The sequence below is a fragment of the Hyaena hyaena genome, unplaced genomic scaffold, assembly GCF_003009895.1.
Source record: "Hyaena hyaena isolate Hyena2069 unplaced genomic scaffold, ASM300989v1 scaffold_30, whole genome shotgun sequence".
In the NCBI taxonomy this organism is placed as follows: domain Eukaryota; kingdom Metazoa; phylum Chordata; class Mammalia; order Carnivora; family Hyaenidae; genus Hyaena; species Hyaena hyaena.
This window is the reverse complement of record NW_024080662.1, coordinates 5,498,842-5,526,631: the sequence shown is the minus strand read 5'-3', so window position 1 is coordinate 5,526,631 and position 27,790 is coordinate 5,498,842. Positions and strand designations below refer to the sequence as shown.

Here is a 27,790-nt window from a genome sequence, read left to right as displayed (position 1 = left end):
CTGACTCTGTGGGAGTGGGGGCAGGGGAGGAGGGTTCAGCTGCTGATGCTTCCCGAGTCCCCTAGAACATCACCCCCACCCCACCCCACCCCCAGTTCTCCATTCCCGTTGGGCCAGGCCCGGAGCTTTGAACTGCAGTGCTGACCATTGTGGTCAGGTGACCTTGGGTTTGAGAAACGCTCTCCGGGCCTCAGTTTCCTCATCTGGGCACACCAATGGCACACTCTGCAAACATGGCCATCAGGTTCAGTGAGAGGACTCCCATGTATAGTGAACGCTACTGTGTTCTAGGAGCTTCCCTACCTGCCCACCTGTGGAATTTGGGGTTTGTAGCCAGAGTGAAGGGAGGGGATGCTTAACCAAGGGCCACCTGAGGGCAAACTGGTCCAGACAATGAGTTGAGCCCAGCGGGGTGGGGACAGCTATGCTGGGCAGAGCGGGGCTCCTGGCTCTGTGGCCTGGGCGTGCTCCTCCAGCTCTGAAACTTCCTCTTTTCACTGTCAAGTGGTTTTCTAAGGCTTCCACAGCCTGAGGGCGGCTGAGGCGCATCGCAGAGGAAGCAGGTAGGGGGTCCAGGGACGGCGGTTAGATGCCTGGGCACCCACACAACACACACGTGCACAGCCACTCTTAGAAATGTAATGTGGGCACCAGCACGTGCCCTGGGGATTCTAGAAATTCTACACAATGAAAAGCCCCCCAAATAGCCCCTGAGCTGTGAGCGGCCAGGGCCAGCTGGGGCATTATGGCCAGGCCCTCCCCGGGCTGAGCTGGGCTCCCAGTCCCTGCCAGGGTGAACGGCCCACTGTGCCGCCTGCAGCCCGGCTCGTGCCCCGGGCGGGAATCATGGTATAAAACCAGCCCCTACAGGCCCCGCTCCCACGCAGACCCTGTGGCCAGGTTAGGGCGTGCCCTCTGCCAGCCGGGCAAGGCCCTCTCGCAGCTCGCTCAGCTCAAACAGCCTGACGTCCAGCAGCTGTGCGGCCCGGCCCACCTCAGCCCGCGCCCGCTCCCGCTCGGCCCGCGCCTCCTCCAGGCTGCGCTCCGTCGCCCGCAGCTGATGCTCCAGCTCGGCGTTGCGGGTCTCCAGGTCCTGCAGGGAGAGGACAGGCAGGATTTGAGGCCCCAACAAGTCTTAAGGGTCACCAGCCCCACCTGGGGCACCCAGCATCTGTGTGTCATCCCAGCAGACCCCACCCTGGGCTGGGCCGGGCCTCCTTAGTCTTGGCCTCCCTGCAGCTTCTGCCCAAGACACTCCCTGTGCCCCTGGCCCATCTGAACGTCATAGAACTGATCACAACCCTCTTCTGCTCAAAACCTTCCTGTGACTGAAATCCACACCTCTCCCTCTTCTCCTTGTTCATTTCAGCTCAGCCTTGCTGGCTTCCTTGTGGTTCCTTGAACATGTTGAGTGTCTCCCCACCTCAGGGTCTTTGCACATGCCGTGCACTCTGCCCAGGAGACAAGAGGGAGCATTTCCCCAACTTCTCTCTTCTGGGTCACCAGATCCTTTAACATCTTCACCTATGGGACTCATGGAACGTGCCCCATGAACGTTTCTCAGGTAAAGTCTTCAGCGAAAGCCAGGCCAGGAGCGCCTGGGTGGCTCAGTTAAGCATCAGACTTTGCCTCAGGTCATCATCTCACGGTTTGTGAATTCCAGCCCCGCATCAGGCTCCCTGCTGTCAGTGCACAGCCTGCTTCGACTCCTGTCTCCTCTCTCTCCCCTCCCCCAGAACTCTCTCCCACACTCGTTGGCCCATCAGACTTGGGTTCAGATACAGTCTCCTGATCTCAGGCTGCGGATGTGTGAGGACTTAATGGGGTCAAGGATGAGAATTCAGCAGACACTCAAAAACTGCTTGTTCAATGAAAGAATATGAAAAATTGTACTGATAATCGTCCTTTACAAAACACTGGCTGCAAACAGGCTTTCCATGCACCTGGGCTTCCCAAGCCTTCACAACCTTAGGTAACTCTTCCTGACCCCTCCTACAGGTGAAGAAACAGTCTTGGGGAGGCACATAGCTGCCCAGGACCCGCCAGGAAGATCCCAGCCCTGTCCCCAACGGGGGCTGGCTGCGTCTGTGCAGACACCCCACCCCATGGCAACTACACACACCTGCACCTTCTGCTGCGTCTCCTCGCGCTCAGTGGTGTCCGGGGCCTCCCGGGGCCCACCGGTCTGGCTCTTCAGTGTCTGGATCTCCTAGAGAAAAGTTCCCAGGGTCTATCCCGGGGCTCCTGGCTCCCTCGTGAGGGGTCAGGGAAGGTGAAGCCCAGGGACACACACTCCGCGCTCACCTGGTCCTTGGTCTGCACTAGTGCCTCCAGCTGCTCCAATGACTGGCCTGGCCCTTCCTTCTCACTCACTGAGGGTGGCTCGGTGGCTGCCTGGGCCTCCAGCTCTGCTACCTGTGTGGACAGGAATGTCAGCTCCTGACCCCTGGGGACTGTCCCTTGCTCAGTCACACCTGAGAGTAGGCACTCATCCCCTCTGATCCCAGCTACCAACTCAGAGCAGGTAGGACTTTAGGGTTTGACAGTACTCAGACAGTACTCAGTACTCAGACAGTACTCAGCCATAATACAGAACAAGAAACTGAGGCTCGGGGAAACAGCCTTCCGAGATCACGCATCCACTGAACCCAGTACGGATAAGACAGGCGGAGGCAGGGGCTCCACAGTTACCAGGGGGGCAATTAGAGTCTCTGGGAGGGAGGGGTCCCCTCACCCGCTGCCGCAGCCTTTCAGCCTCTGCACGCTGGGCCTCCAGCTGCTGCCGCCACTGGGCGGCGGCGGCGTTGGCTTCTCGCAGGGCGCCCGCCAACTTGTTGTTGCTGTCCTGCAGCGCGAAGAACTCGGCCTCCCACTGCACCTCGCTCACGGAGCTGCAGGGATGCAGGGGTTGGCTGGGGCAGGGCCGGGCAGCCCTGCGTTTGGGGGCAGGGCAGGACGGGGCTGGGGGCGGGGCGGGGCTGGGAGCCGGGCCATGGGTGGGGACGTCGAGGGGTAGCCTGATCCTGTCTCGGGCGAGGTCAAAGTAGGTGCCTGGGGTCGGCTCTGGGAGACAGACGGAACGGGGGGCGGAGCCAGCCCATCGGGGCGTGCTCTGAACAGGGTGAGGGTGGGGAGGCACCTGGGGGTTTAGAATTTGGCCGGGGAGGCGTAGAAGAGGCAGGGTTAGCCCCGAGGAGCGGGCGAGGTAGGGGCGGGGTCAGTCCCGAGAAGGCGTGGTCAAAGGAGGAGCACATTCCCGGGGCGAGGTCAGCTCCTAAAGGGGCGGGATCCGAGTCGGCCTCCTCCCTTCCCCCCGGGCAGTGGGTACAGTCAGATCCCGTCGCCCTTAGGCTTCAGAGAAGCCCCTCTCCGCGCCAGTAGTCCTGCCACGCCCTATGCCCGGCCCTACCCCCCCCTCACCCCTCGGAGAGCATCTTCTTGAGCCGCTCGCGCTCTGCGGGGCCGGGGACGTCCGCGCTCTGGCTACGGAACAGTTTCTCGTCACCGGGGCCGTTGGCGCTGACGAGAGGACTCGGGGGCACCTAAGGGCGTGGGCAGAATCGGGGTCACACTGGGGGGCGGCTTCAGTCAAGGACCAGTTAGGTCATGGCTGAGGTCAGGGCCGATGTTACTGGGGTTGTGACTGAGGACAGGGGTCTCTCCCAGCACTGGGATGGGAGCACGCCCCTCCTCTCCTCATGCACCTTCTCTGGCTCCCCATGGCCCTGGGTCAGAGTTTCCGGCACCGTATCCTGACCTGGACTGCCTGGCTTCTCACCAGGCCCCCAGGAGCACACTTGATGCAGGCTGGTCTAAATAAGCCCACTGAGATATTCAAAATCTGCAAGGGAGTCAGGGCAATGTGAAATCTCTATGCTATTCCCTCACAGCAATGCCCTTCCCTGGGGCCAAATTTCAACATGCTTTTAAGATTCTGACAGGAAGCCTTCTACTAGGCTGAATTCATTATGAATCCCCCTCCCAGGCCTGGACCATGAGCCCTGAAGGCAGGGACCAGCCTACTTTTTCAACTCCTAACCCTCTTTTCCACACAGTAGGTGGTCAGTAGATTATGCTGAATAAATTAATAGGGGAAAGTGCCCAGGGACAATTCTTTTACTCTGCCCCTCTACTTAGCCATTTCAAACCTCCAGGTTTTTACTCTGCCATCTAAAGCTGATTTTTTTAATGTTTATTTTTAATAGAGAGCACAAGTGGGGGAGGAGGAGAGAGGGAGGGGGACAGAGGATCCAAAGCAGGCTCTGTGCTGACAGCAGCAAGCCTGACAAGGGGCTTGAACTCGCAAACCCTGAGATCATGACTCGAGCTGCAGTCGGATGCTCAACCGAGCCACCCAGGTGCCCCTAAGCTTGTTTCTAGGCCTCCCCTGATCCAAGGCTAGGCAGGCCCCCAGAATGTGCTCCTGACGCTTTTCCTCCAAGGCTTCTGCTACAGGTCTAGCTTCACACGATCTGTGAGTGTTTGGTCGTGGGCACTCGCACAGCACCAGGACCCTTGATATCAGCTGAGTGACTGGCAGGCATGGGACAAGGGACACTGACCTGGTGGGAAGTGAGTCCCAGGGCTGGACTGGTGAGCTCCCCCCCATCCTGAGATTTCTCCCTTGCCAGCCTCGCTGCTTCCTTTACTTCCTGGAACTTCTCAGCAAACTGGGGGAAGGGGGGGAGAGAGAACAAACAATCAAAGAAAACCCAGCCCCCTCTCCCAGAGCCCCACTAGGGCACCCCCTACCCCCACCCCCAGCACCAGCCCTGTCACTTTGGAGGGGACTTTAGGAGCCACTCATATGCTCTCATCTCATGAACTAGAAGAGTGGTAAGAAGGCTTAGAAAATGTCCCCAGTAGGGGCCCTTGGGTGGCTCAGTCGGTTAAGCGTCCAACTTTGGCTCAAGTCATGATCTCACGGGTCATGGGTTCGAGCCCTGCGTCAGGCTCTGTGCTGACAGCTAGCTCAGAGCCTGGAGTCTGTTTCAGATTCTGTGTCTCCCTCTCTCTCTGACCCTCCTCTGTTCACGCTCTCTCTCTCTCAGAAATAAATAAAACATTAAAAAAAAGAAAAGAAAATGTCCCCAGCAATCAGACTGAGTATCATGGTGGAAGGTGGGATGTTCATGTAAATGTATTACATGGAGGCACCCTGAAAAAGGGATCCCCTTTTCCTCTCAGTCAGGCTTATTTCAGCAAGGAGAGCCTCAGGTGCACGCTGTCTTTAATGCCGGGACACTTGTGAATACCTTTTTATAACAGAGAGAAAGCAGGTCTTGGGCTCAGAGCCTCTTAGAGGCCCCTATAGTCAGTGAGCAAATAAATCACCCTTTTCTCATTTTTACTGAACCAATGTTTACATTTACCAGTTTTCCAGTTAGGGTAGGATACACTCACTGTTTTTCATTTTAAAATACATTTCCTTAGTTTGAAAGTAAATTTTTTAAAGAAAATATTTATATACACACAGTCACTTGATTGGGGCCAAGGGGCCAGTGCAATTCATTGCGGGGAGTAGGGGGGTGAGGGGAGAGAGGAATGATCTTTTCAAAAAACAGTCTAAGAGCAACCGAATACTCAGTGGGAAAAAACACTCCTACCTTATATACCACCCACAGAAATTAATTCAAGACCTAAATTTGAAAGGAAAATTAAAGCTTCTAGAAGAGAAGAAAATCCTCACGATCTCATTAGGAGTCAGAAAGCACTAACCATCCAGGGAAACATGGATGAGACAATACTGAAGCCTAGAGATAGCAGAGGGCGGAGGGAGGCGATGATGAAGTAGTGCCAGGGTGCGTGAGGGCACTCTCAGCCCATCCCTGGCACCCAGAGAAGGGTAGGGTGTGTCCAAAATTGGAGCAAGTGGCCAGCAGAGCTGAGACATGAACCAGGGAACCAGGAAGGGGCTTCTGGCTTTTTCTGATACCCATTCTACAGCTGGGAAGATGGAAACCCAGCACCTGCCCAGAGGCCCCAGTATACCTAGAAGACCCAGGCCCAGCTCCATCCCTCCCACCATGTAATCCTACCAGCCCACCTGGGTCAGATGCTGCTCAGAAGCAAAGCCAAGGCCATAGACAGTGTTGGCGCGACTGTCTGCCCACTGTCCAAACTTCTGGGAGGTTTTGGTAAACGTCATGTTGGGGGTGACAGTGCTATTGATGATGGCCTGGGGAGAGCGAAGTTCAAGGCTGATGAGACTGATAATACTGACCAAGAAACCCCCAGCGTGTCACTTTGTCTTAACTCCTAGGAGGTCCTTGGTCTGAGCCATTTCAGGAGGGAGACTGATCCAGGGCTACCCCCTCAACCCCAGCCCCCAGGCACGCAAGGCAATGGCCAGACCCAGGCCTGATGCTGAGACCCCTTGAGCCTGCCACCCCACCCAGGCCCTGCCAGGACCTTGGCACCCCCAATGCTGATGATTCGGTAGACATTGCGGGTGGCATCATAGAAGTAGGAGACAGTGAGCGCGTGCTTGCCCGCTGGGATCCAGTTCCGCTTGGTGGTCGGGTCAATCTGAAACACGTGCGCCCTTGTGCTGAAGATGGGCTGCTCCCTGCATGGGGAGAGGGTTCTCAGCGGGGCTGGGTATCCCCCAGGGAACTCAGGGCCAAGCTGGGGAGGCAGGGACTCACCTGGCTGTGGACATTGGTCAGGCTGGGCTGGGTGGGCTCCGAGAGGCAGCCAGAAGGACGACAGGAGCTGCGGTTTCAGGCTCTGTGGGGAGAGGGGGGATTTTGAGTGTCTCCCCAGGACAGGCTTAGGGACACCGAGCGGGTCCAACCTCAGGGCGCACCACCAGGTACAGACACCATTCATAGAACCTCGGCCAAAAAGGTGAGAGAATTAGCAGATCACCCAGAGCAAGCAGACCCTGTCCCTCTCCATCTGGAGGAAGCTCTCACAACACCTTGAGCAGGAGCCAGGTGGCCCCTAATAGCCCAGCATAAGCTTCTCAGCATGCTGGTTACTGAAACCCCAGAGAAACCCCCTCAATCTGGGGGCTGGGTAGAGAAGGGCCAAGGTGAAATCCTGCTTGGGATTTTCTGCCACATTCACTCATCACTCCCCAAACCAGGGTCTCTGTCAACATTTAGGGCATCACTGGGTACCTACTGGGACACCAGTCCCCCCACCGAACCCACAGAGAGACACCCTGGCTTCCACCCGAGGGCAGAGGCACATCTTGGAGTCAACAATCCCCAGGTAGCTCCCAGGGTAGTTAAACAGATAAGATGTAGCCAAACAAGTTTACCCTGGTGCCCACTACCAGATCGCCCATGACCACTCAATACCAATACCGGGCAGGGCTGGGTGGGACCAGGGATTGGGAGAGGGGGCTCCCCAGCCTCTCTTGGTTCCTCTAGCCACAACCCCACAGAAACCAGGAACAGTTGCCCTGGGGAATTCCTGACCCTTACCTCTGTGTCCCCAAAACCTGCGCCAGGGGGATCTGTAGGGGATCCAGGGGGGACCTGGGGGAAGGAGGTGGCAAAGTGGGGGAAGGGAGGCCCCAGTGGAACGGCCTCCTTGGTCAGAGGAGGGATGCCCCCCCACCCTGTCCTGGGCAGCTGCTGCCCTGGTCACAGGGTCTGAAACCGGAGCCCCTGGGTGGGGGAGGGGCGGCAGCTCTGGCCTGGGTTGGGAGCGGGTCCTGGGTCGAAGCAGGGTTCCAGGGTGCAAGGGTCCCAGGAACACAAGCCCTTCCGGCCCTGACAGTCCTGCCGAGACTTGCAGCTTTGGGGAAAGTTACTCACCAACCAGTCATGTGCCTCAGACGCCGCTGGCCGCGGGGCTCCCGAAGGAGGCCCCGACCCCGCCCGGTGCCCAGGATCCCCAATCGCGTGTGGGGGCGAAGCCCCACCCCATGCGCCCCAGTCCAGGGGGCCTGATATTCAGTAAGGAAGGAGTTCCCATCCGCGTCAGAAGCGGGGCGCCCAATGCGCGCCCCAACTTCGGGAAGTGCCACCCTCGACCTGGTAACTTCCGAGACCGCCGCAACGCCCCCCAACTCCCGGTCCAGAACTTCGGGGACACATTCTCCGCCTTCTCCAACTACAGCTCCAGAACATCGGGGATCCCTCGCGCCACCGCCAGCTCCCAAATTTCGGGGATTCCCTGCCACCTCTCCAGCCTCGGGTCCGGAATTTCAGGATCCCCTTTTGCCGACTCCCCATCCCAGGCCGGGGACGTCGGGGACACCGCAGTCTCCTCCAACGCCAGGACTGGAACTTTGGGAACCCCTCGGACTGTGCCCTCTCCGACCCCGACTCCGGAACTTCGCGGCCCCTGCGCCCTCTCAAGCCCTGGAACTTCGGGGCTCCCCGAGCCGCCCCCAGCCTCCGTGTCCAGAACTTCGGGGACTCCCGCACCCTCCCCCTGGCCCTAGAACCTCGGGGGCCCCCACGTCCCCGGAGCAGGCTCGGACAGTCGGGCTCACCCTGCGGGCTCGGCGCCCCGCGAGCGTCCGGGCGCGAGTCGGGTGCTGGCCCGCGGCGCCGACTCCCAGCAGCCGGGCGCCCCGTTCGCTTGCTGGCTCCGGGGCCCGCGCCCTCCGCGCCGCCCTCCGCGCCGCCCTCCGCACCGCCCGCGCCTTTGTCTGCGCCTCCGCCGCCGCCCGCGCCGCCTCCGGTCCCATCGCGGCGGGTCCCGACGCGGCCGCCGCCCGCCCCGCCTCCCCGGGCCTCCGAGGCTGCCCCGCAGCGCCCCCTGCCGGCCCTCCGCGGCGGGGGGGGGGAGGGGGAGAGGGAGGGGCGGAAGCTGGGAGGAAGCCGGGAGAGGACTGGCGGGCAAGGGGTTAAGGACGGGGAAGAGGGACAGGGTGGGGATGGGGACAGAGAGACCCAGAGATAGAAAGATGGGGGAGGGGCACGGGAGACAGATGGAGGATGTGGCTTCATTGTCCTGTCAGGGGTGGCCTTGACCCTCCAGGTCACTGCTGCCAGGGCTCTCACTGCCTGAGGTCATGACCTTCTGCTTTTGATGGGATTCCCTCTCCACCTGAGGGATCCTGGGGCAGGGGCACCTGTGCCGCACAGAGGTGGGTGCCTGCACACAGTAGGTGCTCAGTAGGTAATGAGTGAAAGAGGAACCGGCAGAGCTGGAAGAGGCTGAGAGAGGCAAACAATAGGCACTTAACGAGGCTTAATCAGGGGTGCACTGTTCAGAATCCTTCCTGCTTGACTTCCCACCCAGTTCTGATCCCCAGTGGGGGAAGGGCTTCGTCCACCCTTTGTCTCCCACAAGAGGACGGCCACAGCACCAACGACCGTTAGATTATCAGCACTGCTATGCCGTGGGGTCCCACAACTTAAGGCAGAGGGAATGTTGGGGCCCGGTTCCCACCGAATGAGTGAACCCCCTGGAGGCCCTCAGGCCTGGGTTTGCCATCTCTGGTCAGAGGGAGCCCTCCATGCACTTGCCAGGAGAGGGTCCTTCTGGAGCTGAGCCCAGCCTCCCCAGGCCCAAGTCCACCTGTGGGGTCCACTGGTCAATCCCGTGGCCCTTCCTCTGGAGTCCTCCAAAGTCACACAGTGCCATCAGCTTCATGGACAGAGGCACTGCAGCTCCTCAGAACCCAGGCCTGCAGTTCCCTAAGGTTCTGAACCTCATATTTTGTTTTGTTTCTGGTGCAAAAAGGCGAGTTCATTAAAGCTGGGGTACCGGAGCCACGCGCAGAAAGAGCTGCCTGAACCCCATGCTGGAACCTGCCGACCACCTCAGAGGCTTTGCTTTTCACCTTCTCTGTCCCGTCTCTTTTCCCTGTTCTTTTATTTGTTTCCCTGACGAGAATCGTACATCTGGGCTGGGAGCTATCTTCCAATTACCTTTAGGTGAATTACTGGTTGTGTCGTTTCCGGAGACTTATTCCCAGGCCAAGGTCAGGGTTTACTTCGCTTCAGGTTTTTGCCCAACCTGCTCCCTCCACCTGGAAAGCCCTTTCTGCAGGCATATATTCCACCTTGTCATTCCAGGCTCAGCACTCCTGCCACCCCCCACCCCCGGCCTGGAAGTTTCTCTCACTATCTTGAGCATGCAGGCGATCTCACTGTGTTCTGCGCTATGCCCCCATCACTTTCTGTGGGACCCCTGATCTGTATTACCTGTTTATTACTTGGGTCGTGGCCAGATCTGGGCATTTTGGGGAGGACTGGCCCATCCTGGGGCCCCAGCCTCACCCAGTATGAGAGGAACTGCTCATCCCTGCTAGGGAAACTGAGCCTGCGCCTCAGTTTCCCCAGATGCTTCTGACTTCACGAGGCATCTGCACAAGCAAAGGATTTGGCTTTGCTTTCAGGCCTGAAGCCACAAAATGCTTTGAACATTGTGGGGAACAAAGACAATACCGTCTGTTCTGTGCAAAGAGTGACTTTTCCTTATTACCAAAAAAAAAAAAAAAAAAATTTAAGTAACTGGGAAAGGTGCCGACAGGGCCGAGGCTTCTGGAAGCCACTCAGTGTGTGCTGAGTGCTGGACGGCTGCAGCGCCACGGCCATGTGGCCATTCTGTGGGGGCGGCCAGGAGAGGGGCCAAGGCAGGCTTTACCCCTTGTGTGGGCAGAAGACAAGGACATGAGAGTGGAGAGTTGAATCACTTCCTGGAGCCCCGCTCAGGCTTCCGGGAGGGGTTGGGATAGGCTCACCTTGAGCAGCCGTGACCTGAAGGTATATTATTCAAGTACAAATTGAGTGAGTGGCTTTGTCAGTATGGACCTCACTTTTTTCACCTGGAGAATGGGCTGGTGCTTGCAGGGTTGGGGGAAGAGGGAGGAGGCAGGAGAATCCAGGCAACACCAGCAGTTCCTCATTCTCCCCTGGGTATAGACTGCCCCAAGAATGGCAGCCCCAAGCTACCACCTCCACCCCAGCCTGAGACCCCTTCTGCCAGGGGATGTCCTTACAGTGTGGGCAGAGGCCACCACTCCAGGGTGGCTGATTAGGAGCGATAGCTTTCCCTTGGTGCTGATGGAGGATATGAGAAAATGAACTTCCTGTCACAGAAGGGATCAAGCAGAGAGTAGAACTTTGGCTGTAGGGAAGCTGCATTTGCAGAGTGGCTCTTACAGGTTTGTCTCTGGCCTCTGCCTCGTTAAATCTGACCCACCTTTGGACTGAAGCTAAATGGTCTCTCCTCCCTGGAGGATTCCTAGCCCACCAGATCAGGGGACGTCTGTCACTCTTCCCCAAAGCCACATGCCTAGTCTTACGGTATGGATGACATGGGCCACTTAGATCTGTTTATGACATGATTTGGTTCCTATCCACCTCTTCTGTGGTTCTGTCCCCAGCACCTAGGTCAGGTCAGTCCTTACCTGCAGCAGTAACTCTTTAAATGCTTCAGGAAGGAGAGGGTCCCCAGGCCCCAGTATTGGTCTCCAGAGTCACGTGACCAGGGAGTGACTCTCAGCCCTGCCTCTTACCAGCAGCGTGGCCTTAAAGAAGACATTTTCCCCGTTCTGTGCCTTAGTCACTCCATCTATAAAATGGGCATAAAAATGGTGCCCACTTCTGAAGTTTCCTATAAGGATCCACCAAGTGCTTGTGTGAAAAGGGCATGACCCCAGGAGCTTAATAAATGCCAGTTGTTATAAACACTATATTTATTCTTGGCTGTCTGAGCGTGTGGTTTTGATCCTGAGCCAAATTCTTAAAGATTTTCTTTCAGGGGTTGAAGGATCCCAACTAGGCATGAGCTTTCAAGGATAGAAGTAGGTCCAAATTGGCATGATAATTTCTAAATCTTTATCTCTGGGGCCCTTATATGCTCCTCCAGCCACACTCCTCCACTCTCCCCCCATTTCCCCAGCCATGGCCAGTTGGGCCAGCCACCAGAACGTATCCTCCTGAAAACCTCCTATTCATCCCTCAAAGTCCCACCTTCAATGCCCTCTTCTCTGAGAAGCCCTTCCAGGTCTCCCTCTAGACCTTCCCCAACACACTCCCTCCTTCTAACCCAACCCTGATCCCTATGGACTAGGGGTGTCTGTGTCCAGCTCTGACTCCCCCAGCTTGAAGACACCTCAAGGGCTGGGCTGAGGCTTCCCTTGAGCTTGGCATCTCCCAGCATGGGGTGGATGCATGGGGGTCATGGCATAGGAGAATTTGGTGACTCCATACTGGTGATTTTTCATCACTTGAAAGTGATTCCTTAAATTCAGATCCAACTCAACTTCTGCACAAGGACAAAGTTAATCCATTAGACAAGCTGCCCCCAGGAAGGCATGAAAAGGCTAAGGGGAGGGGGTCTGATGCTGGGTTATGGAAGTGAGCTCCCAGGACCAGGGAGGGGTGGGGGCGGGGGTAGGCAGCACTTGAGCCCCCTCCAAACTCCAAACCTGGATCTGCGGTTTGGTTCCCACAGACCTAATTACCCTCATTTGCCACATGCACTAATTACCTCCGCGGTACCAGGTGGCTGGGCGGGGCTGCCCCACTTTTGGGAGGTAGGTCGGGGCCCGATTATTTTTGGCTGTGTCGTCCTTGAAGGCTCTGCCATCCTTCTGCGTGAAGGGCAGAAAGTGGGGCGGAAAAATTGCGGCCACATCAGTAGGGACGCTTGGAGACTTAGGGGTGAGTTTGGCCCAGGAGCTCCCTGAGCAGCGGGGTTTGGGCCCAAGGCCTCAGGGCCTTTGGCACCTAGCTGGAGGCAGCAAGAACTAGAGGCGCAGAGAATCATCCAGCTCCATGGTGCACTGGTTTGGAGGCCTCTCTTAAACGTCCCACTGGTGGGACAGGGCTTGAGTAGATCCTCATATGAGCCTGAGTGCAAATCCTGACTTCCACCAATTTGTTGCATGTTACTGAGCATGTGAACTCCTCTCTTTGCACCTTTCCTGAGGACTCAGATGGGGATAATAATTCACAAAGAGTACTCTGGGCAGAGGGCACAGCATATGCAAAGGCCCTGAGGTGGGGACAGGCTGAGTATGTTGGAGGAACAGTAAGGGTCCAGGGTAGCCAGAGAGAAGTGAATGGGAAGAGAGTAGAGATCACTGAAGGCTAAGGAGGCCAGAGGAGCCAGATAAGATGTCATAAGCAGTGGTGTGGTGTGTGGGTTTCACCCCAAGGGTACTGGGGAGCCATGACAGAGTGTGGAGACAGGGAGGAAGGGACATGATCAGATTTACCTTGCAGGCTCCAGGCCAGATTTCAGCTCTTGAGAGAGAATCAGGTATCTGTTCGTGTACAGAAAGGGGACAGACCTTCCCTTCCTTTGAGCCTCAATTTTCTCATCTGAGACAGAGTCCAAGCCTCAGACAGCCCCAGGACACACTGGACCCTTAGCCAGGGAAGTTCCCTCCCCCCCAAGCTCCCAAATTCCTACATGCCCTCCTGCCTGCCTGCCCTCTCCTCCTACTCTCCTTCTGTGGCCTTAAAGGAACAGCTGTGGGAACAGAGAGCGGGAAGCCGCCGGGAAGGCAACACGGAGGGGCTCCGGGGGCCGTGTTCCCGTTTGGTGACAGCCCACATGGGGCCGAATGTTCTTACAGGAACCCGGTGACTCAGATGCTGCTGCCTCCTCCCTCAGTCTGCTAGGGGAGGCCATTCCTGGTCGCTAGGCATAGGTGAGAATCAGCATGGGCCACTCGGGGAGGCCCCCACACCAGTTCGCCCGAGCCTCCACTGCTGGGGGCCCCTTAACTAGATGCATTGCTCGCTTTCCTGCTCTGGTAGCTTCTCTGGCTCTGCTGGAGGCTTCAGAGGGAGAATCTGGCTCCTCATTGCCATTGGCCAAGCAGCTGAACCCCATCTCTGAACCTTTACCCTTAACCCCATCACTGAGCCTTCGCAATCAGCCCCGCCTATGACCTGAAATGCCAGCCTGACACCCTCTCCTTCAAGAAGCCTTCCCAGACTCCCTCTAGTGCCCCAACCCTGCCCCCCACTGGACTCGGTCATGTCTGTATCCAGCTCTGTCCCAGTCTCAGACTGGGGGTGCCTTAGAGTCCTGGCCCAGGGCACGGCCTCTCAGGGGCCCAATTGTTGCCCAGTGTGGGAAGGCACAAAGAGACCGTGGGGGAGGAGGCATCTCCACGGCCCCGCCTTTAACTCCGTTTTTATAGAAAAGGAAACTGAGGCTCAGGGGGCTTAAGCCAATTTCCCCAATTAAAAGAGGAAAAGCTTGGCCTCAAACCCAGGTCTGAGGGACTAGACCCTGTTCTCTGAAGCTTTTGGAAGCTTATTTACCCATAGGGAGGGGGAAGAGGGCATTCACTTGCCTGAAAGCAGAGTTGGTACAGTCTGGGCTCAGACTCCAGGGGTCTGACAGTCCATCTCCATGGATGCAATGAGAACCGCTCTGGGGGTTTCCTTCTCCGTAGATGGGGGTTCTTCATCTGTTTCCTCATGCTCATTTTTAAAATTAATTATTTAATTAATTTTAATGTTTATTTATTTTTGAGAGAAACAGAGCATGAGCGAGGGAGGAGCAGAGATAGATGGACACACAGAATCCAAAGCAGGCTCCAGGCTCTGAGCTGTCAGCACAGATCCCGACGTGGGGCTTGAACCCACGAATCATGAGATCATGACCTAAGCCGAAGTCAGACGCTTAACCGACTGAGCCACCCAGGTGCCCTTATTTTATTTTTGTTTAACATTGATTTATTTCGAGAGCGAGAAAGTGTGAGCGGGGGAGGGGCAGAGAGAGAGGAGAGAGCAAGAATCCCAAGCAGGCTCCCGGCTGTCAGCGCAGGGCTCAGACTCATGAAATGTGAGAACCGAAGTCAGACACTTAACCAACTGAGCCACTTAGGTGCCCCGTAACTTCTGACAGCATTTTGCAAAGGGAAGAAAACCAGCCAAAGCAACAAGCAAAGATGGGCAGTCAGTGAAGGTTACTCTGACTCAGTAGTGATTCAGGGGAACAGCATGTGCAAAGGCCCTGAGGTGGCACGTGTTCAGCTCCTTGGAGCACCGTCATCGAGGAGGTGGATGTGGCTGGAACTGGGTGAGTTGGAGGGAAACTAGGGGAGGGTTGGCAGAGCATATGGGTAGGTAGTCACAAGGGGCCCTACTGGCCTCAGCAAAGAGTATAGGCTTTATCCTCATAGCACTGGCGAGCCACGGGAGGCTTTTGACAGACTGATTTTAATACATTCTTTGTTATCATGATGCAGAAGGTATCCTGGGCTGTGCTTGGTAAACAAGTGACATTGTCATCAGCACTATCATTATTTCTTTGGGGATGTCCACAGGCCCTGAGTTTATATCCCTGCCAGGGCCTCAGGGAGGAAGTCCATCTCAATAACCCTCTTTCCCCCTTGTCCAGCTTTCCTTTCTCTCCCACGTGTTAGCTCTGATGCTGGCCCTGGACTTATCGCTGAAATCCCAGGCCTTCGAGTAGACGGAAACATCTGCTTCCCTGAGTAGCCTCAAAGGAGGTCACAGAGGAGGCTGCTGACCCCTGGCTGGGGGGAGGAAGCCCACTGAGGGGAAGAGCAAGATCACACATTGGGCGCCAACTGCATACACAGGGAAGACAGTATGTGCAGGCTGCAATCAGGCGCCTTCTACAGGGCAGGCGGTGCCGGGGAGCACATGACCTCATACTCAGCTCTAGGGGAGGAGGGTGAGGCGCCCCTCTCCATCTCATCTTAATTGCACAGTTTCCAGGAGCTTCAGACCCTGCTCTTGATGAGAAGCCAGGAGGAGCCAGGCTGGAGGAAAGGAAGAGCGGCTGGGAGGACAAGGGGCCGTGATGGGGGACGGGGAGGGCACGGGACATAGACATGTACATTTTCTAATAGAAGCATCTTTACATGTTTGCTTTCTTTTTTTTTTTTATGTTTTATTTATTTCTAGGAGAGAGAGAGAGAGAGACAGCGCGAGCAGGGGAGGGTCAGAGAGAGAGGGAGTCACAGACTGAAACAGGCTCCAGGCTCCGAGCTGGCAGTCAGCACAGAGCCCGACGCGGGGCTCGGACCCACGAACCGCGAGATCATGACCTAAGCGAAAGTCGGACGCTTAATCGACTAAGCCACCCAGGCGCCCCTACATGTTTGCTTTCTGATTGCTGAAATAATTTTTGCTCAGTGGAAAAACAGTTTCAGAAAACACAGACGTAATGTAAATAATCTAAATAGCTCCCTCGTCGTAGCATTTAATTTCCTGAAGAATTTTTATTATGCACTTAAGATGTGCCTGATGCTCACTGGTAAGTTAAAAAGCCTCTGGCAAAAGAAACTAAACTCAGACACAGTCCCTGCCCTTGGCATGGGTTGGCACACACCAGGTGCTCCATAAATATCTGTTGATTTAATGAAATTTTTAGAATAAAATCAACACCTAGGGGAGCCTGGGTGGCTCAGTTGGTTAAGCGTCCGACTTTGGCTCAGGTCATGATCTCATGGTTTGTGAGTTCGAGCCCTACGTTGGGCTCTGCACTGGTGGTGAGGAGCCTGCTTGGGATTCTCTTTCTCCCTCTCTCTCTCCCTCTTCCCTGCTTGTGCGCTCTCTCCATCTCTCTCAAATGAATAAATAAACGTAAAAAAAATCATTGTTACTAATATGATGGCTTATTTCATTCTAGATTTTTTTTCTTTCTTCAGCCACAGTGGACTTCTACTGTACCTCATTTGTCAGTCAAGGCTCACTTTCTTTTTTAAGTTTATTTGTTTATTTTGAGGGGGGAAGGGGAGAGAGAGAGAGAGAGAGAGAGAGAGAGAGAGAGAGAGAGAGAAAGAGAGAGAATCCCAAGCAGGCTCCCATGGAGCCCAACACAGAGCCTGATCCCACAACCTCAAGATCACAACCCCAGCCGGTATCAGCAGAGAATGGGATCAGAGTCAGGAAAGGAAAAGCAAAATCCACCCAGAAAAAGGCACCTGGCAAGGTGAAGTGTGGTGCTACCGGGGCGGGAGGTACTGCACACGGTTCCTACCCACCTCTGCGTGTGCATTTCCCTCAACTTCTATCTTTATACTTTGATGTTTATTTATTTTTGAGAGACCAAAAGAGACAGAGTGTGAGTGGGGGAGGGGCAGAGAGAGAGGGAGACACAGAATCTGAAGCAGGCTCCAGGCTTTGAGCTGTCAGCACAGAGCCCGATGTGGGGCTTGAACTCCTGGACCATGCGATCATGACCTGAGCTGAAATCGGATGCTTAACCGACTGAGCCACCCAGGCGCCCCGCAACTTCTATCTTCATAAACAGCTGGAGGGCAAATGAACTGTGTGCATTTAATCACATAGAATGTGGGAGGTGGACAGCTCCCCAAGGAAAGGGAAAGAAGGTGTCGTGGGAGGTGACAAACTGGGGGCCCTGGCCCTAGGGAGGGACCTCTGGGCCTTGAGTGGCTGGGGAGTAGGGCTTGGCAGGGGACCAGGCAGGAGGGAGAAGGGTCACCCTCTCCTGCGATCACTTGATCAGCGTTAACAGTCTCTGGATAGACCTTTACATTTTTAAAAAATTTTTATTTATTTATTTTTTAAACTTGATTTTGTTAAGGTGCCAGCCCTCCAGGCCCTTGGAGCACGTTAGGTCTGCTTGAGGCAGTGGCCAACAATAAATGTTTCCGGAGTAAGGGTGGCCAAACTGGAGATGGCAGATGTCACTGACATTTCCCAGAAGGAAAGCCCTCGTGGGGCGCCCGGGTGGCTTAGTCGGTTGAGCGTCCGACTTTCGCTCAGGTCATGATCTCGCAGTTCGTGGGTTCGAGCCCCGCGTCGGGCTCTGTGCTGACTGCCAGCTCAGAGCCTGGAGCCTGTTTCAGAGTCTGTGTCTCCCTCTCTCTCTGACCCTCCCCTGCTCATGCTGTCTCTCTCTCTCCTAGAAATAAAAAGAAAAAAAAGAAAAAAAAAAGAAGGAAAGCCCTCGTTTTTAAAGCACCTACTCTGTGCTGTCACCAAGCCCGCATGGGTGATTCCCTTTTGGCCTCACCACAACCTCACAGGCCCATTTTGCAGATAAAGCAACTGAGGTTCAGTGCCGCCCTGGGACCTCAACCTACTGGTTTTGCCTTCAGCCAGCGCCCCACTCCCCACCCCCACCCTCCACAGCCTGTTTCCTGCATCTCCCCTCCTGGACCAACTGCCCGAACAACCTCAAACATGTATCCAGAACCTGCTGTATGCTGAGGGTCCAACCTGTACCCTCAAAGTTCGCCCTCTCAACAGCCCACTCTCGGTGAATAAACTGAGGCAAAGAGGCCGTTAAGATGCTTGCCAAAGCTCACACAGCCCGGAAACGAGGGGCAGGGTGTTGAAGAGCGAGTGCGACCTGCACCCATCCTAGAGAGGGGTAAGCTGAGGTTCGGGGAGGTGAAGGGACACGCCTGAGGTCACAGGCAAGAACGTGCAGGGGCAGATTTTGGGGGTAAGGCTATTTTCATAGCCTTAGAGGGGAAAGGTGAGGCACAGAGATCAGCGGGGGCGTCAAGGGCCACACTACTGGGGGCAGCGAGGAGGGGACTTGAACCCAGACACTCCTGAGGGGTTCTAGCGGGGCGAGATGGGGCGCACCTGTGCTGAGGCCTTGCGCAGCTTGGAGTGTGGGTTTCAAGCGGGGCAGGCGGAGCTTCGCCGGGTGGTGCAGGGCTACTCGCGTCGGGTAAAGCAGAACCGCAGGATTGCCCTTTAGGGGGCGGGGGTTGCCCTTTAGGGGGCGGGGATTGCCCTTTGGTGGGCGGGGTCGGGTGGAGTCGCACCTGGTGGGCGGGGCCTGGGAGGGGCGGAGAACATTTGTGCCGTTGAGAATAAATTTGCGGTCGGATCCGGTGAGCCAGCCGCTGGCGGTAGCGTGTGAATTTCGGTGCCTCCTCTGACAACTCCAGACAGCGGGTGTAGATGAGGCTGCCGGCCCACGCGGTTCATGCAGTAGGGGAGGGGAGGAGGCCATTGGCCTAAGCTCCTCTTCAGGGAAACCGGATCGCGACCTTCGCCCCCTGTCTGCGCTCCATTCTCCCTAGATTCTCTCAGCCTCTGCATCTGACAAATGGCACCTTTTACCAGAGCCAGAGGGGGCCTTTCGTGCCCCAGGGCTGTGCCCTGCAGGCTTCAGAATAAAGGCAAACACCTCTCCTTTACACCTTCTTTTCCCTCCACACTCCCTCATTCGCTCGCTGCGCTTCAGCCACAGACATCCCTGTTAGTCCTCACAGGGGTAATATTCTCACCTCAGGACCTTTGCACATGCTCCCTCTGCCTGAAGCTCCTCCCCTCAGCTCTTCCTCCTGACTAGCTGTTCCTTCAGGTCACTCAGCTCAAATGCTGCCACACTGGCAAGGTAGCTTCTTCCCCCCGCCCCCACCAGTTTCAAATCTATGAGAGGAAAAAAGGATGCTGGGCCAATTGCATAGCAATACAAAAATGTATAAAATAGGGTCCATACCTTACGACGTGTAGTAGGATAATTCCTAATGGATCAGAGATGTACTTGTAAACACATATCTTACAAACACTAGAAGAAAATGTATGTATACTCCTCTACTGTCTGGGAATGAAGAGAGCTTTCCTAATGATCATTCAGAGCCCAGAATTCACAAGGGAAAGTATGTATGTGTCAGTGAATATGTAAAATAGAACAAAGGTTTTGTGTGTCAGCATATGTCATTATCAATGTAAAATGATAGATGAAATGGGAAAAATACTTGTAACCTATATTACGAGAGTTAATGTACCTAATATATAGTTTCTAAAAAACAGGTAAGAAAATCAACTACCTTATGTAAAAAAAAAAAAAAAAAAAAAAAAAAAAAAAAAAAAAAAAAAAAAAAAAAAAAAAAAAAAAAAAAAAAAAAAAAAAAAAAAAAAAAAAAANAAAAAAAAAAAAAAAAAAAAAAAAAAAAAAAAAAAAAAAAAAAAAAAAAAAAAAAAAAAAAAAAAAAAAAAAAAAAAAAAAAAAAAAAAAAAGCAAGAAATCATAGTAAATAAATCCAATTGCCCTGGAAACATACTCTAATGAGAAATACGAGTTAAAATTACACAGAGAGTACCCTCTTTGACCTCTACCTGTTCCTCCTTCCTGCTGCCTGGAATGCAGATATAAAGGCTGGAGCTGAAGCAGCCATATTGAGCTCGGTGTCTATTGGACAGGAAGATTCAGGAAGGGTATAAAAATGAGACAAATTTGGGGCACTTGGGTGACTCAATTAGTTGAGTGTCCACCTCTCGGTTTTGGCTCAGGTCATGATCTCAGGTTTGTGGGTTCAAGCCCTACATCGGGTTCTGTGCTGACAGCACAGAGCCTGCTTGGGATTCTCTGTTTCCATCTCTCTCTCTCTCTCTGTCCCTTCTTACTTTCTCTCTGTCTCTCAAAAGCAAATAAACAAATTTTTTTTAATATTAAAAAAAAGAGAGAGACAAATTAACTTAACTCTGGTTTTGAGTTGGTGGTTTCATGCCACAAACAGGAATTACTTCAGGCAACTTTAAAACGCGATCATTTGAACACTGTGCGTGGTTCACACAGCACGTTCCCTGGTGAGCTTTACCCCAACGACAGAAAGAATTACAAAGAAATCTTAAGCTGCTTTAGACAATCCTTAGTAATAATACTGACATTGCTATTCTGAAACTACTGTATTGTTTTGGATAAAGCAAATAAGTAATTTTGTTAATGTTAGCAACCAAGGTTTTCAGTGTCAGATGAAAGGTACAAATATAAAAGCAAGGGGGTTAAGTAAAATCCTGCAATCCTAAATAATTTTGGAAAATCAGCAGGAACACAGAAGGGATTCCCTTCCACAAAGGAAAAGCATGCTTCAGCTCACTCCACCGAAAAGGTCTGGAAACAGGGACCAGACCTGTAGCAGAGAGCACCCCTCGTGCCCGCTCTGGTCTCACTTCCCACGAAAGAGGCTGGGGCTCCTGGAGGAAGAGCTCGTTCCATTATCTGGGCAGCAGATGGGCCAGAAGAGCCAGAAGTATACGTGAGACCAGAAGGCAAGGAAGCTGCTAAGGGTCTGTCAAAGGGGCAAAGGCTGGGGGGGGCGCCTGCTAGCTCCATGTGGGACAAGTAAACCTGAATGAGAGTGGGACCTCGTGGGACGGAAACCCAGCAGATGTGTCAAAAATCCATGAGTTCACGTTGATGCTTAAAGGAAGGAGGGATGAAAGGAAGGAAGGAAGGAAGGACGGACGGACGGACTGACGGAAGGAGGGAGGGAGGGGAGAGAGGAACAAGACAGGGAGGGAAGGAGGGATTTCCCGGGCATCTGATGGAAGGTGCTCAGAATCCTCTCTTTCCTACAGCCTGGGCCCTCGCGCGCCTGGCACTCCTCAGCACTCGGAAGCAGCAGTGTTTGGTTGCTTTCGTGCTCATCCGGCAGGGCGCACAGCCAGACTGGACCCCCCTATATTAGGAAGATTCTGGCTTTGACCCTCCCCGCTCTGGGTGGACAAGGTAACCTCCCTCGAGCCTCAGCCCCCTGGGCCCATCCTCCGCCTGTACCCAAGAGGCCCGGAGAGGTGTTGCTGGACAGGTAGGGAAGCGTCTCTGAGCCTCAGTTGCCCCATCTGGGCTTCCATGAAGGGGTGGGGGCCCCCAAGGCCCCAATCCCCCATGTTCTCCCAAGTTGAGGGATGGGGGGGGGCAGAGAGATGACGCATCCCCTCTGGGGGAAGGGAAGGAGGAGCAGAGAGAAGCACCAGGAGATCTGCAAACTAAGATCTACCAGGAGGCCTTCAGCATTGATTAGGCACCAGCCGTGGCTCCCAGGCCTCCCAGCTCCCCAGGGATGACAGCAGCTGACACGCCTAGACCCTGCCCTGGCCCGAACCAGGTGGAGGAGGAGGGTGGGAGAGGTCACAGTGATTAGTATGCCTGTTTTTCCCAGAAGGAAACTGAGGCTCAGAGCACTGGGGTTGCCCTGGGCGTGAAGCCAGCTGAGCGCAGGGCTACATCCAGCTGAGTGTGCCCTCACCCCCCACGCCCTCCTGGCTGCTTCCAGCGGTGCCCATCTCCAAACTGGGGAAGGGATAAATAATCTGGGCCTCAGAAGGGGTTCTTATCATTTCTGGTCCCTTAACTGCATCTGTTCGTCCTCTCATTCATTCATTCATTCACTCACTCATTCTACAAATAAATGTCAATGCATAACTACCTCATGGGTTCTGGGCTGGATGTAGGGGATATAATAAACATAAAAGGCAAATATATAAATAAGGAAACGTCACCTGGCAATATGTACGGAGAAGGAAATTAAACAGGAAATGGGAGATGACCTAGAGAGCATGGGGAGGGGCTGTTCTGAGGAAGCGACATTTGAGCTGAGACCTGAAAGAGGGGAAAGAGTCAGGCACACTGAGATCAGGGGGGAAGGGCATCCCAGGTGGTAGGCACAGCATGTGCAAAGGTCCTGAGGTGGAAAGGAGTTGGGCATGTTTGAGGAACGGAGCCGGGTGTGTTTGAGGAGCTCCAGGGAGGGTGCTGAGGCTGGAGCAGGGTGAACAAGGGGGAGAGGGAGGGAGAGAAGGCCAGGAAGAGGGGCAGGGGCTGAGCCTCCTCACAGGGCTGTAGGGAGTAAATGGGCTCTATTTTAGGATGATGGGAGCCACAGGCCACTTTTGAGTAGGAGGGTAAATTGGTGTATTTTTTTTTAAGTTCTCAAAAGCTCCCTGTGGCTGCTTTTGTAGGAGAAGGGACTGGGTGGTGGCAGGAAGCACAGAGTATAACTATGGCTTCGTTCAGCATTGATTGGGCACCAACTGTGGCCCTCAGACCTCTTGGATCCCGGATCATCCCCAGACCAAAGATGAGGTAGAGCAGTCTTTGGGGAAAAGACAGCCTGCCTTTGGGAGACGTGGGGGGAACAATCATGAGAAGTTGGCCAGGGCGGGGAATGTTCTGGAGGGTGAGAGAGGAGAAGAGTCTAGGGAGGCTCCTGGATGTCTGGGTTTTTGATGAAGACTCTCCTCGATTTGGGGAGGCTTGGGGGCACGGGGCAGGTTTGAGGGTGGCCTGGGAGCCTCCCACCCAGATATCCCAGCGGACAAAGGCACTGGACACGGGCATGAGCTTGAACTTCCACGTTGGAAGACATGCTGGATCTTCTGCGCAGGGAATGCACACGCAGCTAAGACATCCACCTTTCCCCTTGGAAGAAGGCAGGAAAAGGAAAAAATAAAAATAGGTGGGGTCGGGGCAGGCAGGAGGCAGAGTGAGATGTTTCATCGTCCCTGTAGGAAGGAAGCGAGTCAGAGCTGGCCTGGGCCTTCCCACCCTGCGTCCTTTGGCAACGCTTTTTGCTGACAGGGCAAAGCTTACTCAGCTGGCTGGCCCTCAGGACAGGCCCACAGGGAACGAGGAGACGGTTCCGGTGTTGAGTCAGAAGGATCTGGGTTGGAATCCCCGTGCCTTCCCTGCTTATCTGTGTGAGCTTAGTTAGGTCTTTTAAAAAACTGCTCTGGGGCACCCAGACATCCACTGTGGACCAAATCGGCCTTTGACCCCTACCTCATGCCACACGCAAAATTTCAACCTGGGGCGAAGCCCTTTCTCATTCTGAGTCTCCTCTGGGAGGTCATCTCCCCCTTGCAGAGCTGTTGAGTTCTATGAGACACAATGAGTGCGTGTAAAAATAGAGAAATCTGAATAAAATCTCTTGATTGTATGAATATCAACTTCCTGGTGGTGATAATGTACCACAGTCGCGTAGGATGTTGGTATTAGGGGAAGAAGCAGGTCTTTCTGTATTCTTCCTTTATTATTTTTAACGTTTTATTTATTTTTGAGAGAGAGAGAGAGAGAGAGAGGTAGAATGTGAGCAGGGGAGGGGCAGAGAGAGAGGGAGACACAGAATCCAAAGCGGGCTCCAGGCTCAGAGCTGTCAGCACAGAGCCCGATGCGGAGCTCAAAGTCACGAATGGTGAGATCATGATCTGAGTGGACTGAGCCACCCAAGGACGCCTATTCTTCCTTTTTTAAAAAATAGCTTTATTAAAACAATTTTTAAATGTTTATTTTTATTTTTGAGAGAGAGACAGAACACAAGCAGGGGAGGGGCAGAGAGAGAGACAGACAGACAGACAGACAGAATTTGAAGGAGGCTCCAGGCTGAGCTGTCAAAACAGAGCCTGATGCCGGGCTCGAACTCACAGACCGCAAGATCATGACGTGAGCCAAAGTTGGACACTTAACCGACTGAGCCACCCAGGCACCTCTAAAAATAGCTTTATTGAGATATAACTCATAAACCATAAACCACCCTTTTAAAGTGTTCAATTCAGTGTTTTTTAGTATATTCACAAAGTCATACAACCATCGCCACTATCTAATTCCATAATATTTTCATCACTCTCACAAAGAAACTGTGCCCATTAGCGGTCATTTCTTATTCTTGCCTTCCCCCACCTTGTGCTAGCCACCAATCTACTTTCTTAAAAAATTTTTTTAAAAATGTTTTATTTCATTTTGAGAGCAAGAGAGACAGTGCATGAGCAGGGAGGAGCAGAGAGAGAGGGAGGGAGACACAGAATCCGAAGCAGGTTCCAGGCTCTGAGCTGTCAGCACAGAGCCCAACGCGGGGCTCGAACCCACGGACCGTGAGATCATGACGTGAGCCGAAGTTGGATGCTCACCTAACTGAGCCCCCCAGGTCACTAATCTACTTTCTGTCTCTAGATTGGTCTATTTTGGACCTTTCATATAAATGGACTCATATAATACATGATCTTTTATGTCTGGCTTCTTTCACTTGGTGTCATGTTTTTAAGATTCCTCCACGTTTAGCATGTTTCAATATTTCATACCTTTTTGTGGCTGAGTAATATTCCATTGCATAGACAGTTCACTTTTTTTTTTAAATTTTTTTTAATTTATTTCTGAGAGAGAGAGAGACAGAAAGTGTGAGCAGGGGAGGGTCTGAGAGAGAGGGAAGACACAGAATCTGAAACAGGCTCCAGGCTCCAAGCTGGCTGTCAGCACAGAGCCCAATGTGGGGCTTGAACCCACGAACCGTGAGATCATGACCTGAGCCGAAGTTGGACACTTAACCGACTGAGCCACCCAGGTGCCCCTAGACAGTTCACATTTTATTTTTCCGTATATCAGCTGGAAGGCATTTGGATGGTTTCAACTTTTGACTATTCTAAATAACACTGCTATGAATGTTCACATTCAGGTTTTTCTATGAACATATGCTTTCGATTCTGTCTTTTTATAACTGCATGTGAATCTAGCATTATTTCAAAATAAAAGTTTAATGAAAGGAAAAAAAAAAAAACAGACTTGCTGGGGCACCTGGCTGGCTCAGTTGGTAGAGCATGTGACTCAATCTCAGAGTCATGAGTTCAAGCCCCATGTTGGGCGTAGAGATTCCTTTAAAAGAAACAACAAACTTGCAATGCTGAGGGATTAAGATCCCCTATCAAAAATGACAGAAAATAGGGGCGCCTGGGTGGCTTAGTCGGTTAAGCGTCCGACTTTCGCTTAGGTCATGATCTCGCGGTTCGTCGGTTCGAGCCCCGCGTCGGGCTCTGTGCTGACTGCCAGCTCAGAGCCTGGAGCCTGTTTCAGTTTGTGACTCCCTCTCTCTCTGACCCTCCCCTGCTCACGCTGTCTCTCTCTCTCTCCTAGAAATAAATAAAAATATTTTAAAAAAATGACAGAAAATAATATATTATTTTGTAAAGTGGGGGACAAACTTTGTGAAGATAGTAGAACACATACAGCTCTTTGGAACGGAATGATGGATTGGAGTGGCACATAGGAACCTTCCAGGCTGACCTGGATGGTGGTTACCCATATAAAAAATTAACCAAACTCCACACCTAAAATTAGTGCATTTCATGCATGTTCTTAGGCGAATGACATACTGCAGTAATAGAGCATAATGAAAAATGTAAATTGACATTTCACCACAAATTTGAAAAAATGTTACTGAGGTGTCTGGGTGGCTCAGTTGGTTACGCGTCCGATTCTTGATTTTGGCTCAGGTCATGATCCCAGGGTCGTAAAATCGAGTCCCGTGTCAGGTTCCACGCTGAGCGTGAATCCTGCTTAAGAATCCTTCTGCCCCTCCCCCACTCTCAAAAATAAAAACAATAAAAATGTTTTTTAAGGGAAAAAAAGAAAAAATATTACAAAAAATGTGAATGGGGGTAAGGCAATTCATTTAAGGTGAAAAATGAGGTAGATTTATGAGGATAAAGCTGCACTTCCATTCACAATGCAGAATTGGTAAACAAAACAATTTGCAGATATATGTAAAGTAGAATCACATTTTAGTAAAATAAAGTGTACACACACACACACACACACACTCACACACTTCTGCATCTGTGTACTTATTCCTGGCAGGATGCATATCAAACTGCTCTCCCAAGGGCACGGTGGGGGTTTTCTCTTTCTTTCACAGAACTTGGCAAATTTGAATTTTTCACACTGAGCATATATTATTTTTGTTGATATATAATTGAAAGTAACATCATACTAGCTTCAGATGTACACAGATTTAATATTTGTATATATTGCCAAATGATCACCATAGCAAGTTGAATTAATTTCCACGATCACACATCCTTAAAAACATTTTTTTTCTTGTGATGAGAACTTTGAAGATCTACTCTCTTAGCAACTTTCAAATCGGCAATACATGGTCACCCCGCTGGACATTCCTTCTCAGGATTTATCTATTTAATATTTGGAAGTTCATACCTCTGACTCCCTTCACACATTTGCCCCCCCATTTTATTTTATTTTATTTTTTTATTTTTTTAATGTTTTATTTATTTCTAGGAGAGAGAGAGAGCGTGAGCAGGGGAGGGTCAGAGAGAGAGGGAGTCACAGACTCTGAAACAGGCTCCAGGCTCCGAGCTGGCAGTCAGCACAGAGCCCGACACGGGGTTTGAACCCATGAACCGCAAGATCATGACCTGAGCCAAAGTCGGACGCCTAACCGACTAAGCCACCCAGGCGCCCCTATTTTTATTTTTTTTTTAATGTTTTATTTATTTCTGAGAGAGACAGACAGCATGAACAGGGGAGGGTCAGAGAGCAGAGAGTGAGGGAGACACAGAATCTGAAGCAGGCTCCAGGTTCTGAGCTGTCAGCACAGAGCCCGACGCGGGGCTCGAACCCGCGAACCGTGAGATCATGACCTGAGCCGAAGTCGGACGCTTAACCGACTGAGCCACCCAGGTGCCCAGGTTGCCCCCACATTTTAATTTAAAATAAAATAGGGGCGCCTGGGTGGCTTAGTCGGTTGAGCGTCCGACTTTCGCTCAGGTCATGATCTCGCGGTTCGTGGGTTCGAGCCCTGCATCGGGCTCTGTGCTGACTGCCAGCTCGGAGCCTGGAGCCTGTTTCAGTCTGTGACTCCCTCTCTCTCTGACCCTCCTCTGCTCACGCTGTCTCTCTCTCTCCTAGAAATAAATAATAAAAAAGAAATATTAATAAAATAAAATAAAATAAAATAACAAAAGGAAATTCTGTTTTAATGAATTACCTCTTTGGGGTGCCTGGGAGGCTCAGTCGGGAACTTGTCCAACTTCAGTTCAGGTCATGATTTCACCACGGTTCGTGGGTTCAAGCTCTGTGTCGGGCTCTGTGCTGACAGCTCGGAGCCTGGAACCTGCTTCGGATTCGATTCTGTGTCTCCTTCTTTCTCTCTCTGCCCCTCCCCCACTGGCGCTCTGTCTCTGTCTCTCAAATAAAAGTTTAAAAAAATTTTTTAAAGACTTACTGTTTTTCCTTGTAACTTGTCTCTCTCATCCGCATCATGGATCAAGGCTGGACCCTGGACAAGTCACCTGCCCCTTTCTGGGCCTCAGTTTCTTCTGTAAAATGGAGAGCAAGAGTAGACCCTGTAAGGGCAGATTTGGGTATACTAGGCCTGCTC

At 53.0% G+C, this 27,790-nt stretch overlaps 1 protein-coding gene across 3 annotated transcripts; it reads right to left on the bottom strand.

The window, feature by feature from the left end:
• Nucleotides 1-623: 623 nt before the first annotated feature.
• HOMER3 (homer scaffold protein 3) lies at nt 624-27,790 on the bottom strand. 3 transcript variants are annotated; one of them, XM_039228365.1, is made up of 10 exons: nt 27,635-27,790; nt 6,648-6,729; nt 6,412-6,568; nt 6,047-6,178; nt 4,563-4,670; nt 3,421-3,542; nt 2,735-2,891; nt 2,305-2,415; nt 2,123-2,209; nt 624-1,093 (listed from the first exon to the last, which is right to left on the bottom strand). In XM_039228365.1, the coding sequence occupies exons 2-10, from the start codon at nt 6,659-6,661 to the stop codon at nt 902-904; spliced, it is 1,080 nt and encodes a 359-aa protein (XP_039084296.1). In that variant the 5' UTR covers nt 6,662-6,729; nt 27,635-27,790; the 3' UTR covers nt 624-901. The 3 variants fall into 3 exon arrangements, with proteins under 3 accessions (XP_039084296.1, XP_039084294.1, XP_039084297.1); XM_039228363.1 differs by lacking the exon at nt 27,635-27,790 and adding an exon at nt 8,453-8,606; XM_039228366.1 differs by lacking the exons at nt 4,563-4,670; nt 27,635-27,790 and adding an exon at nt 8,453-8,607.

Excerpts from the sequence above, each read along its gene's own strand:
- HOMER3 (XM_039228365.1), bottom strand. Across the intron at positions 6,179-6,411 it reads TCAGCATTGGGGGTGCCAAG|GCCATCATCAATAGCACTGT; the intron begins GTCCTGGCAGGG and ends CGCTCTCCCCAG. Across the intron at positions 1,094-2,122 it reads AGACGCAGCAGAAGGTGCAG|GACCTGGAGACCCGCAACGC; the intron begins GTGTGTGTAGTT and ends CTCTCCCTGCAG.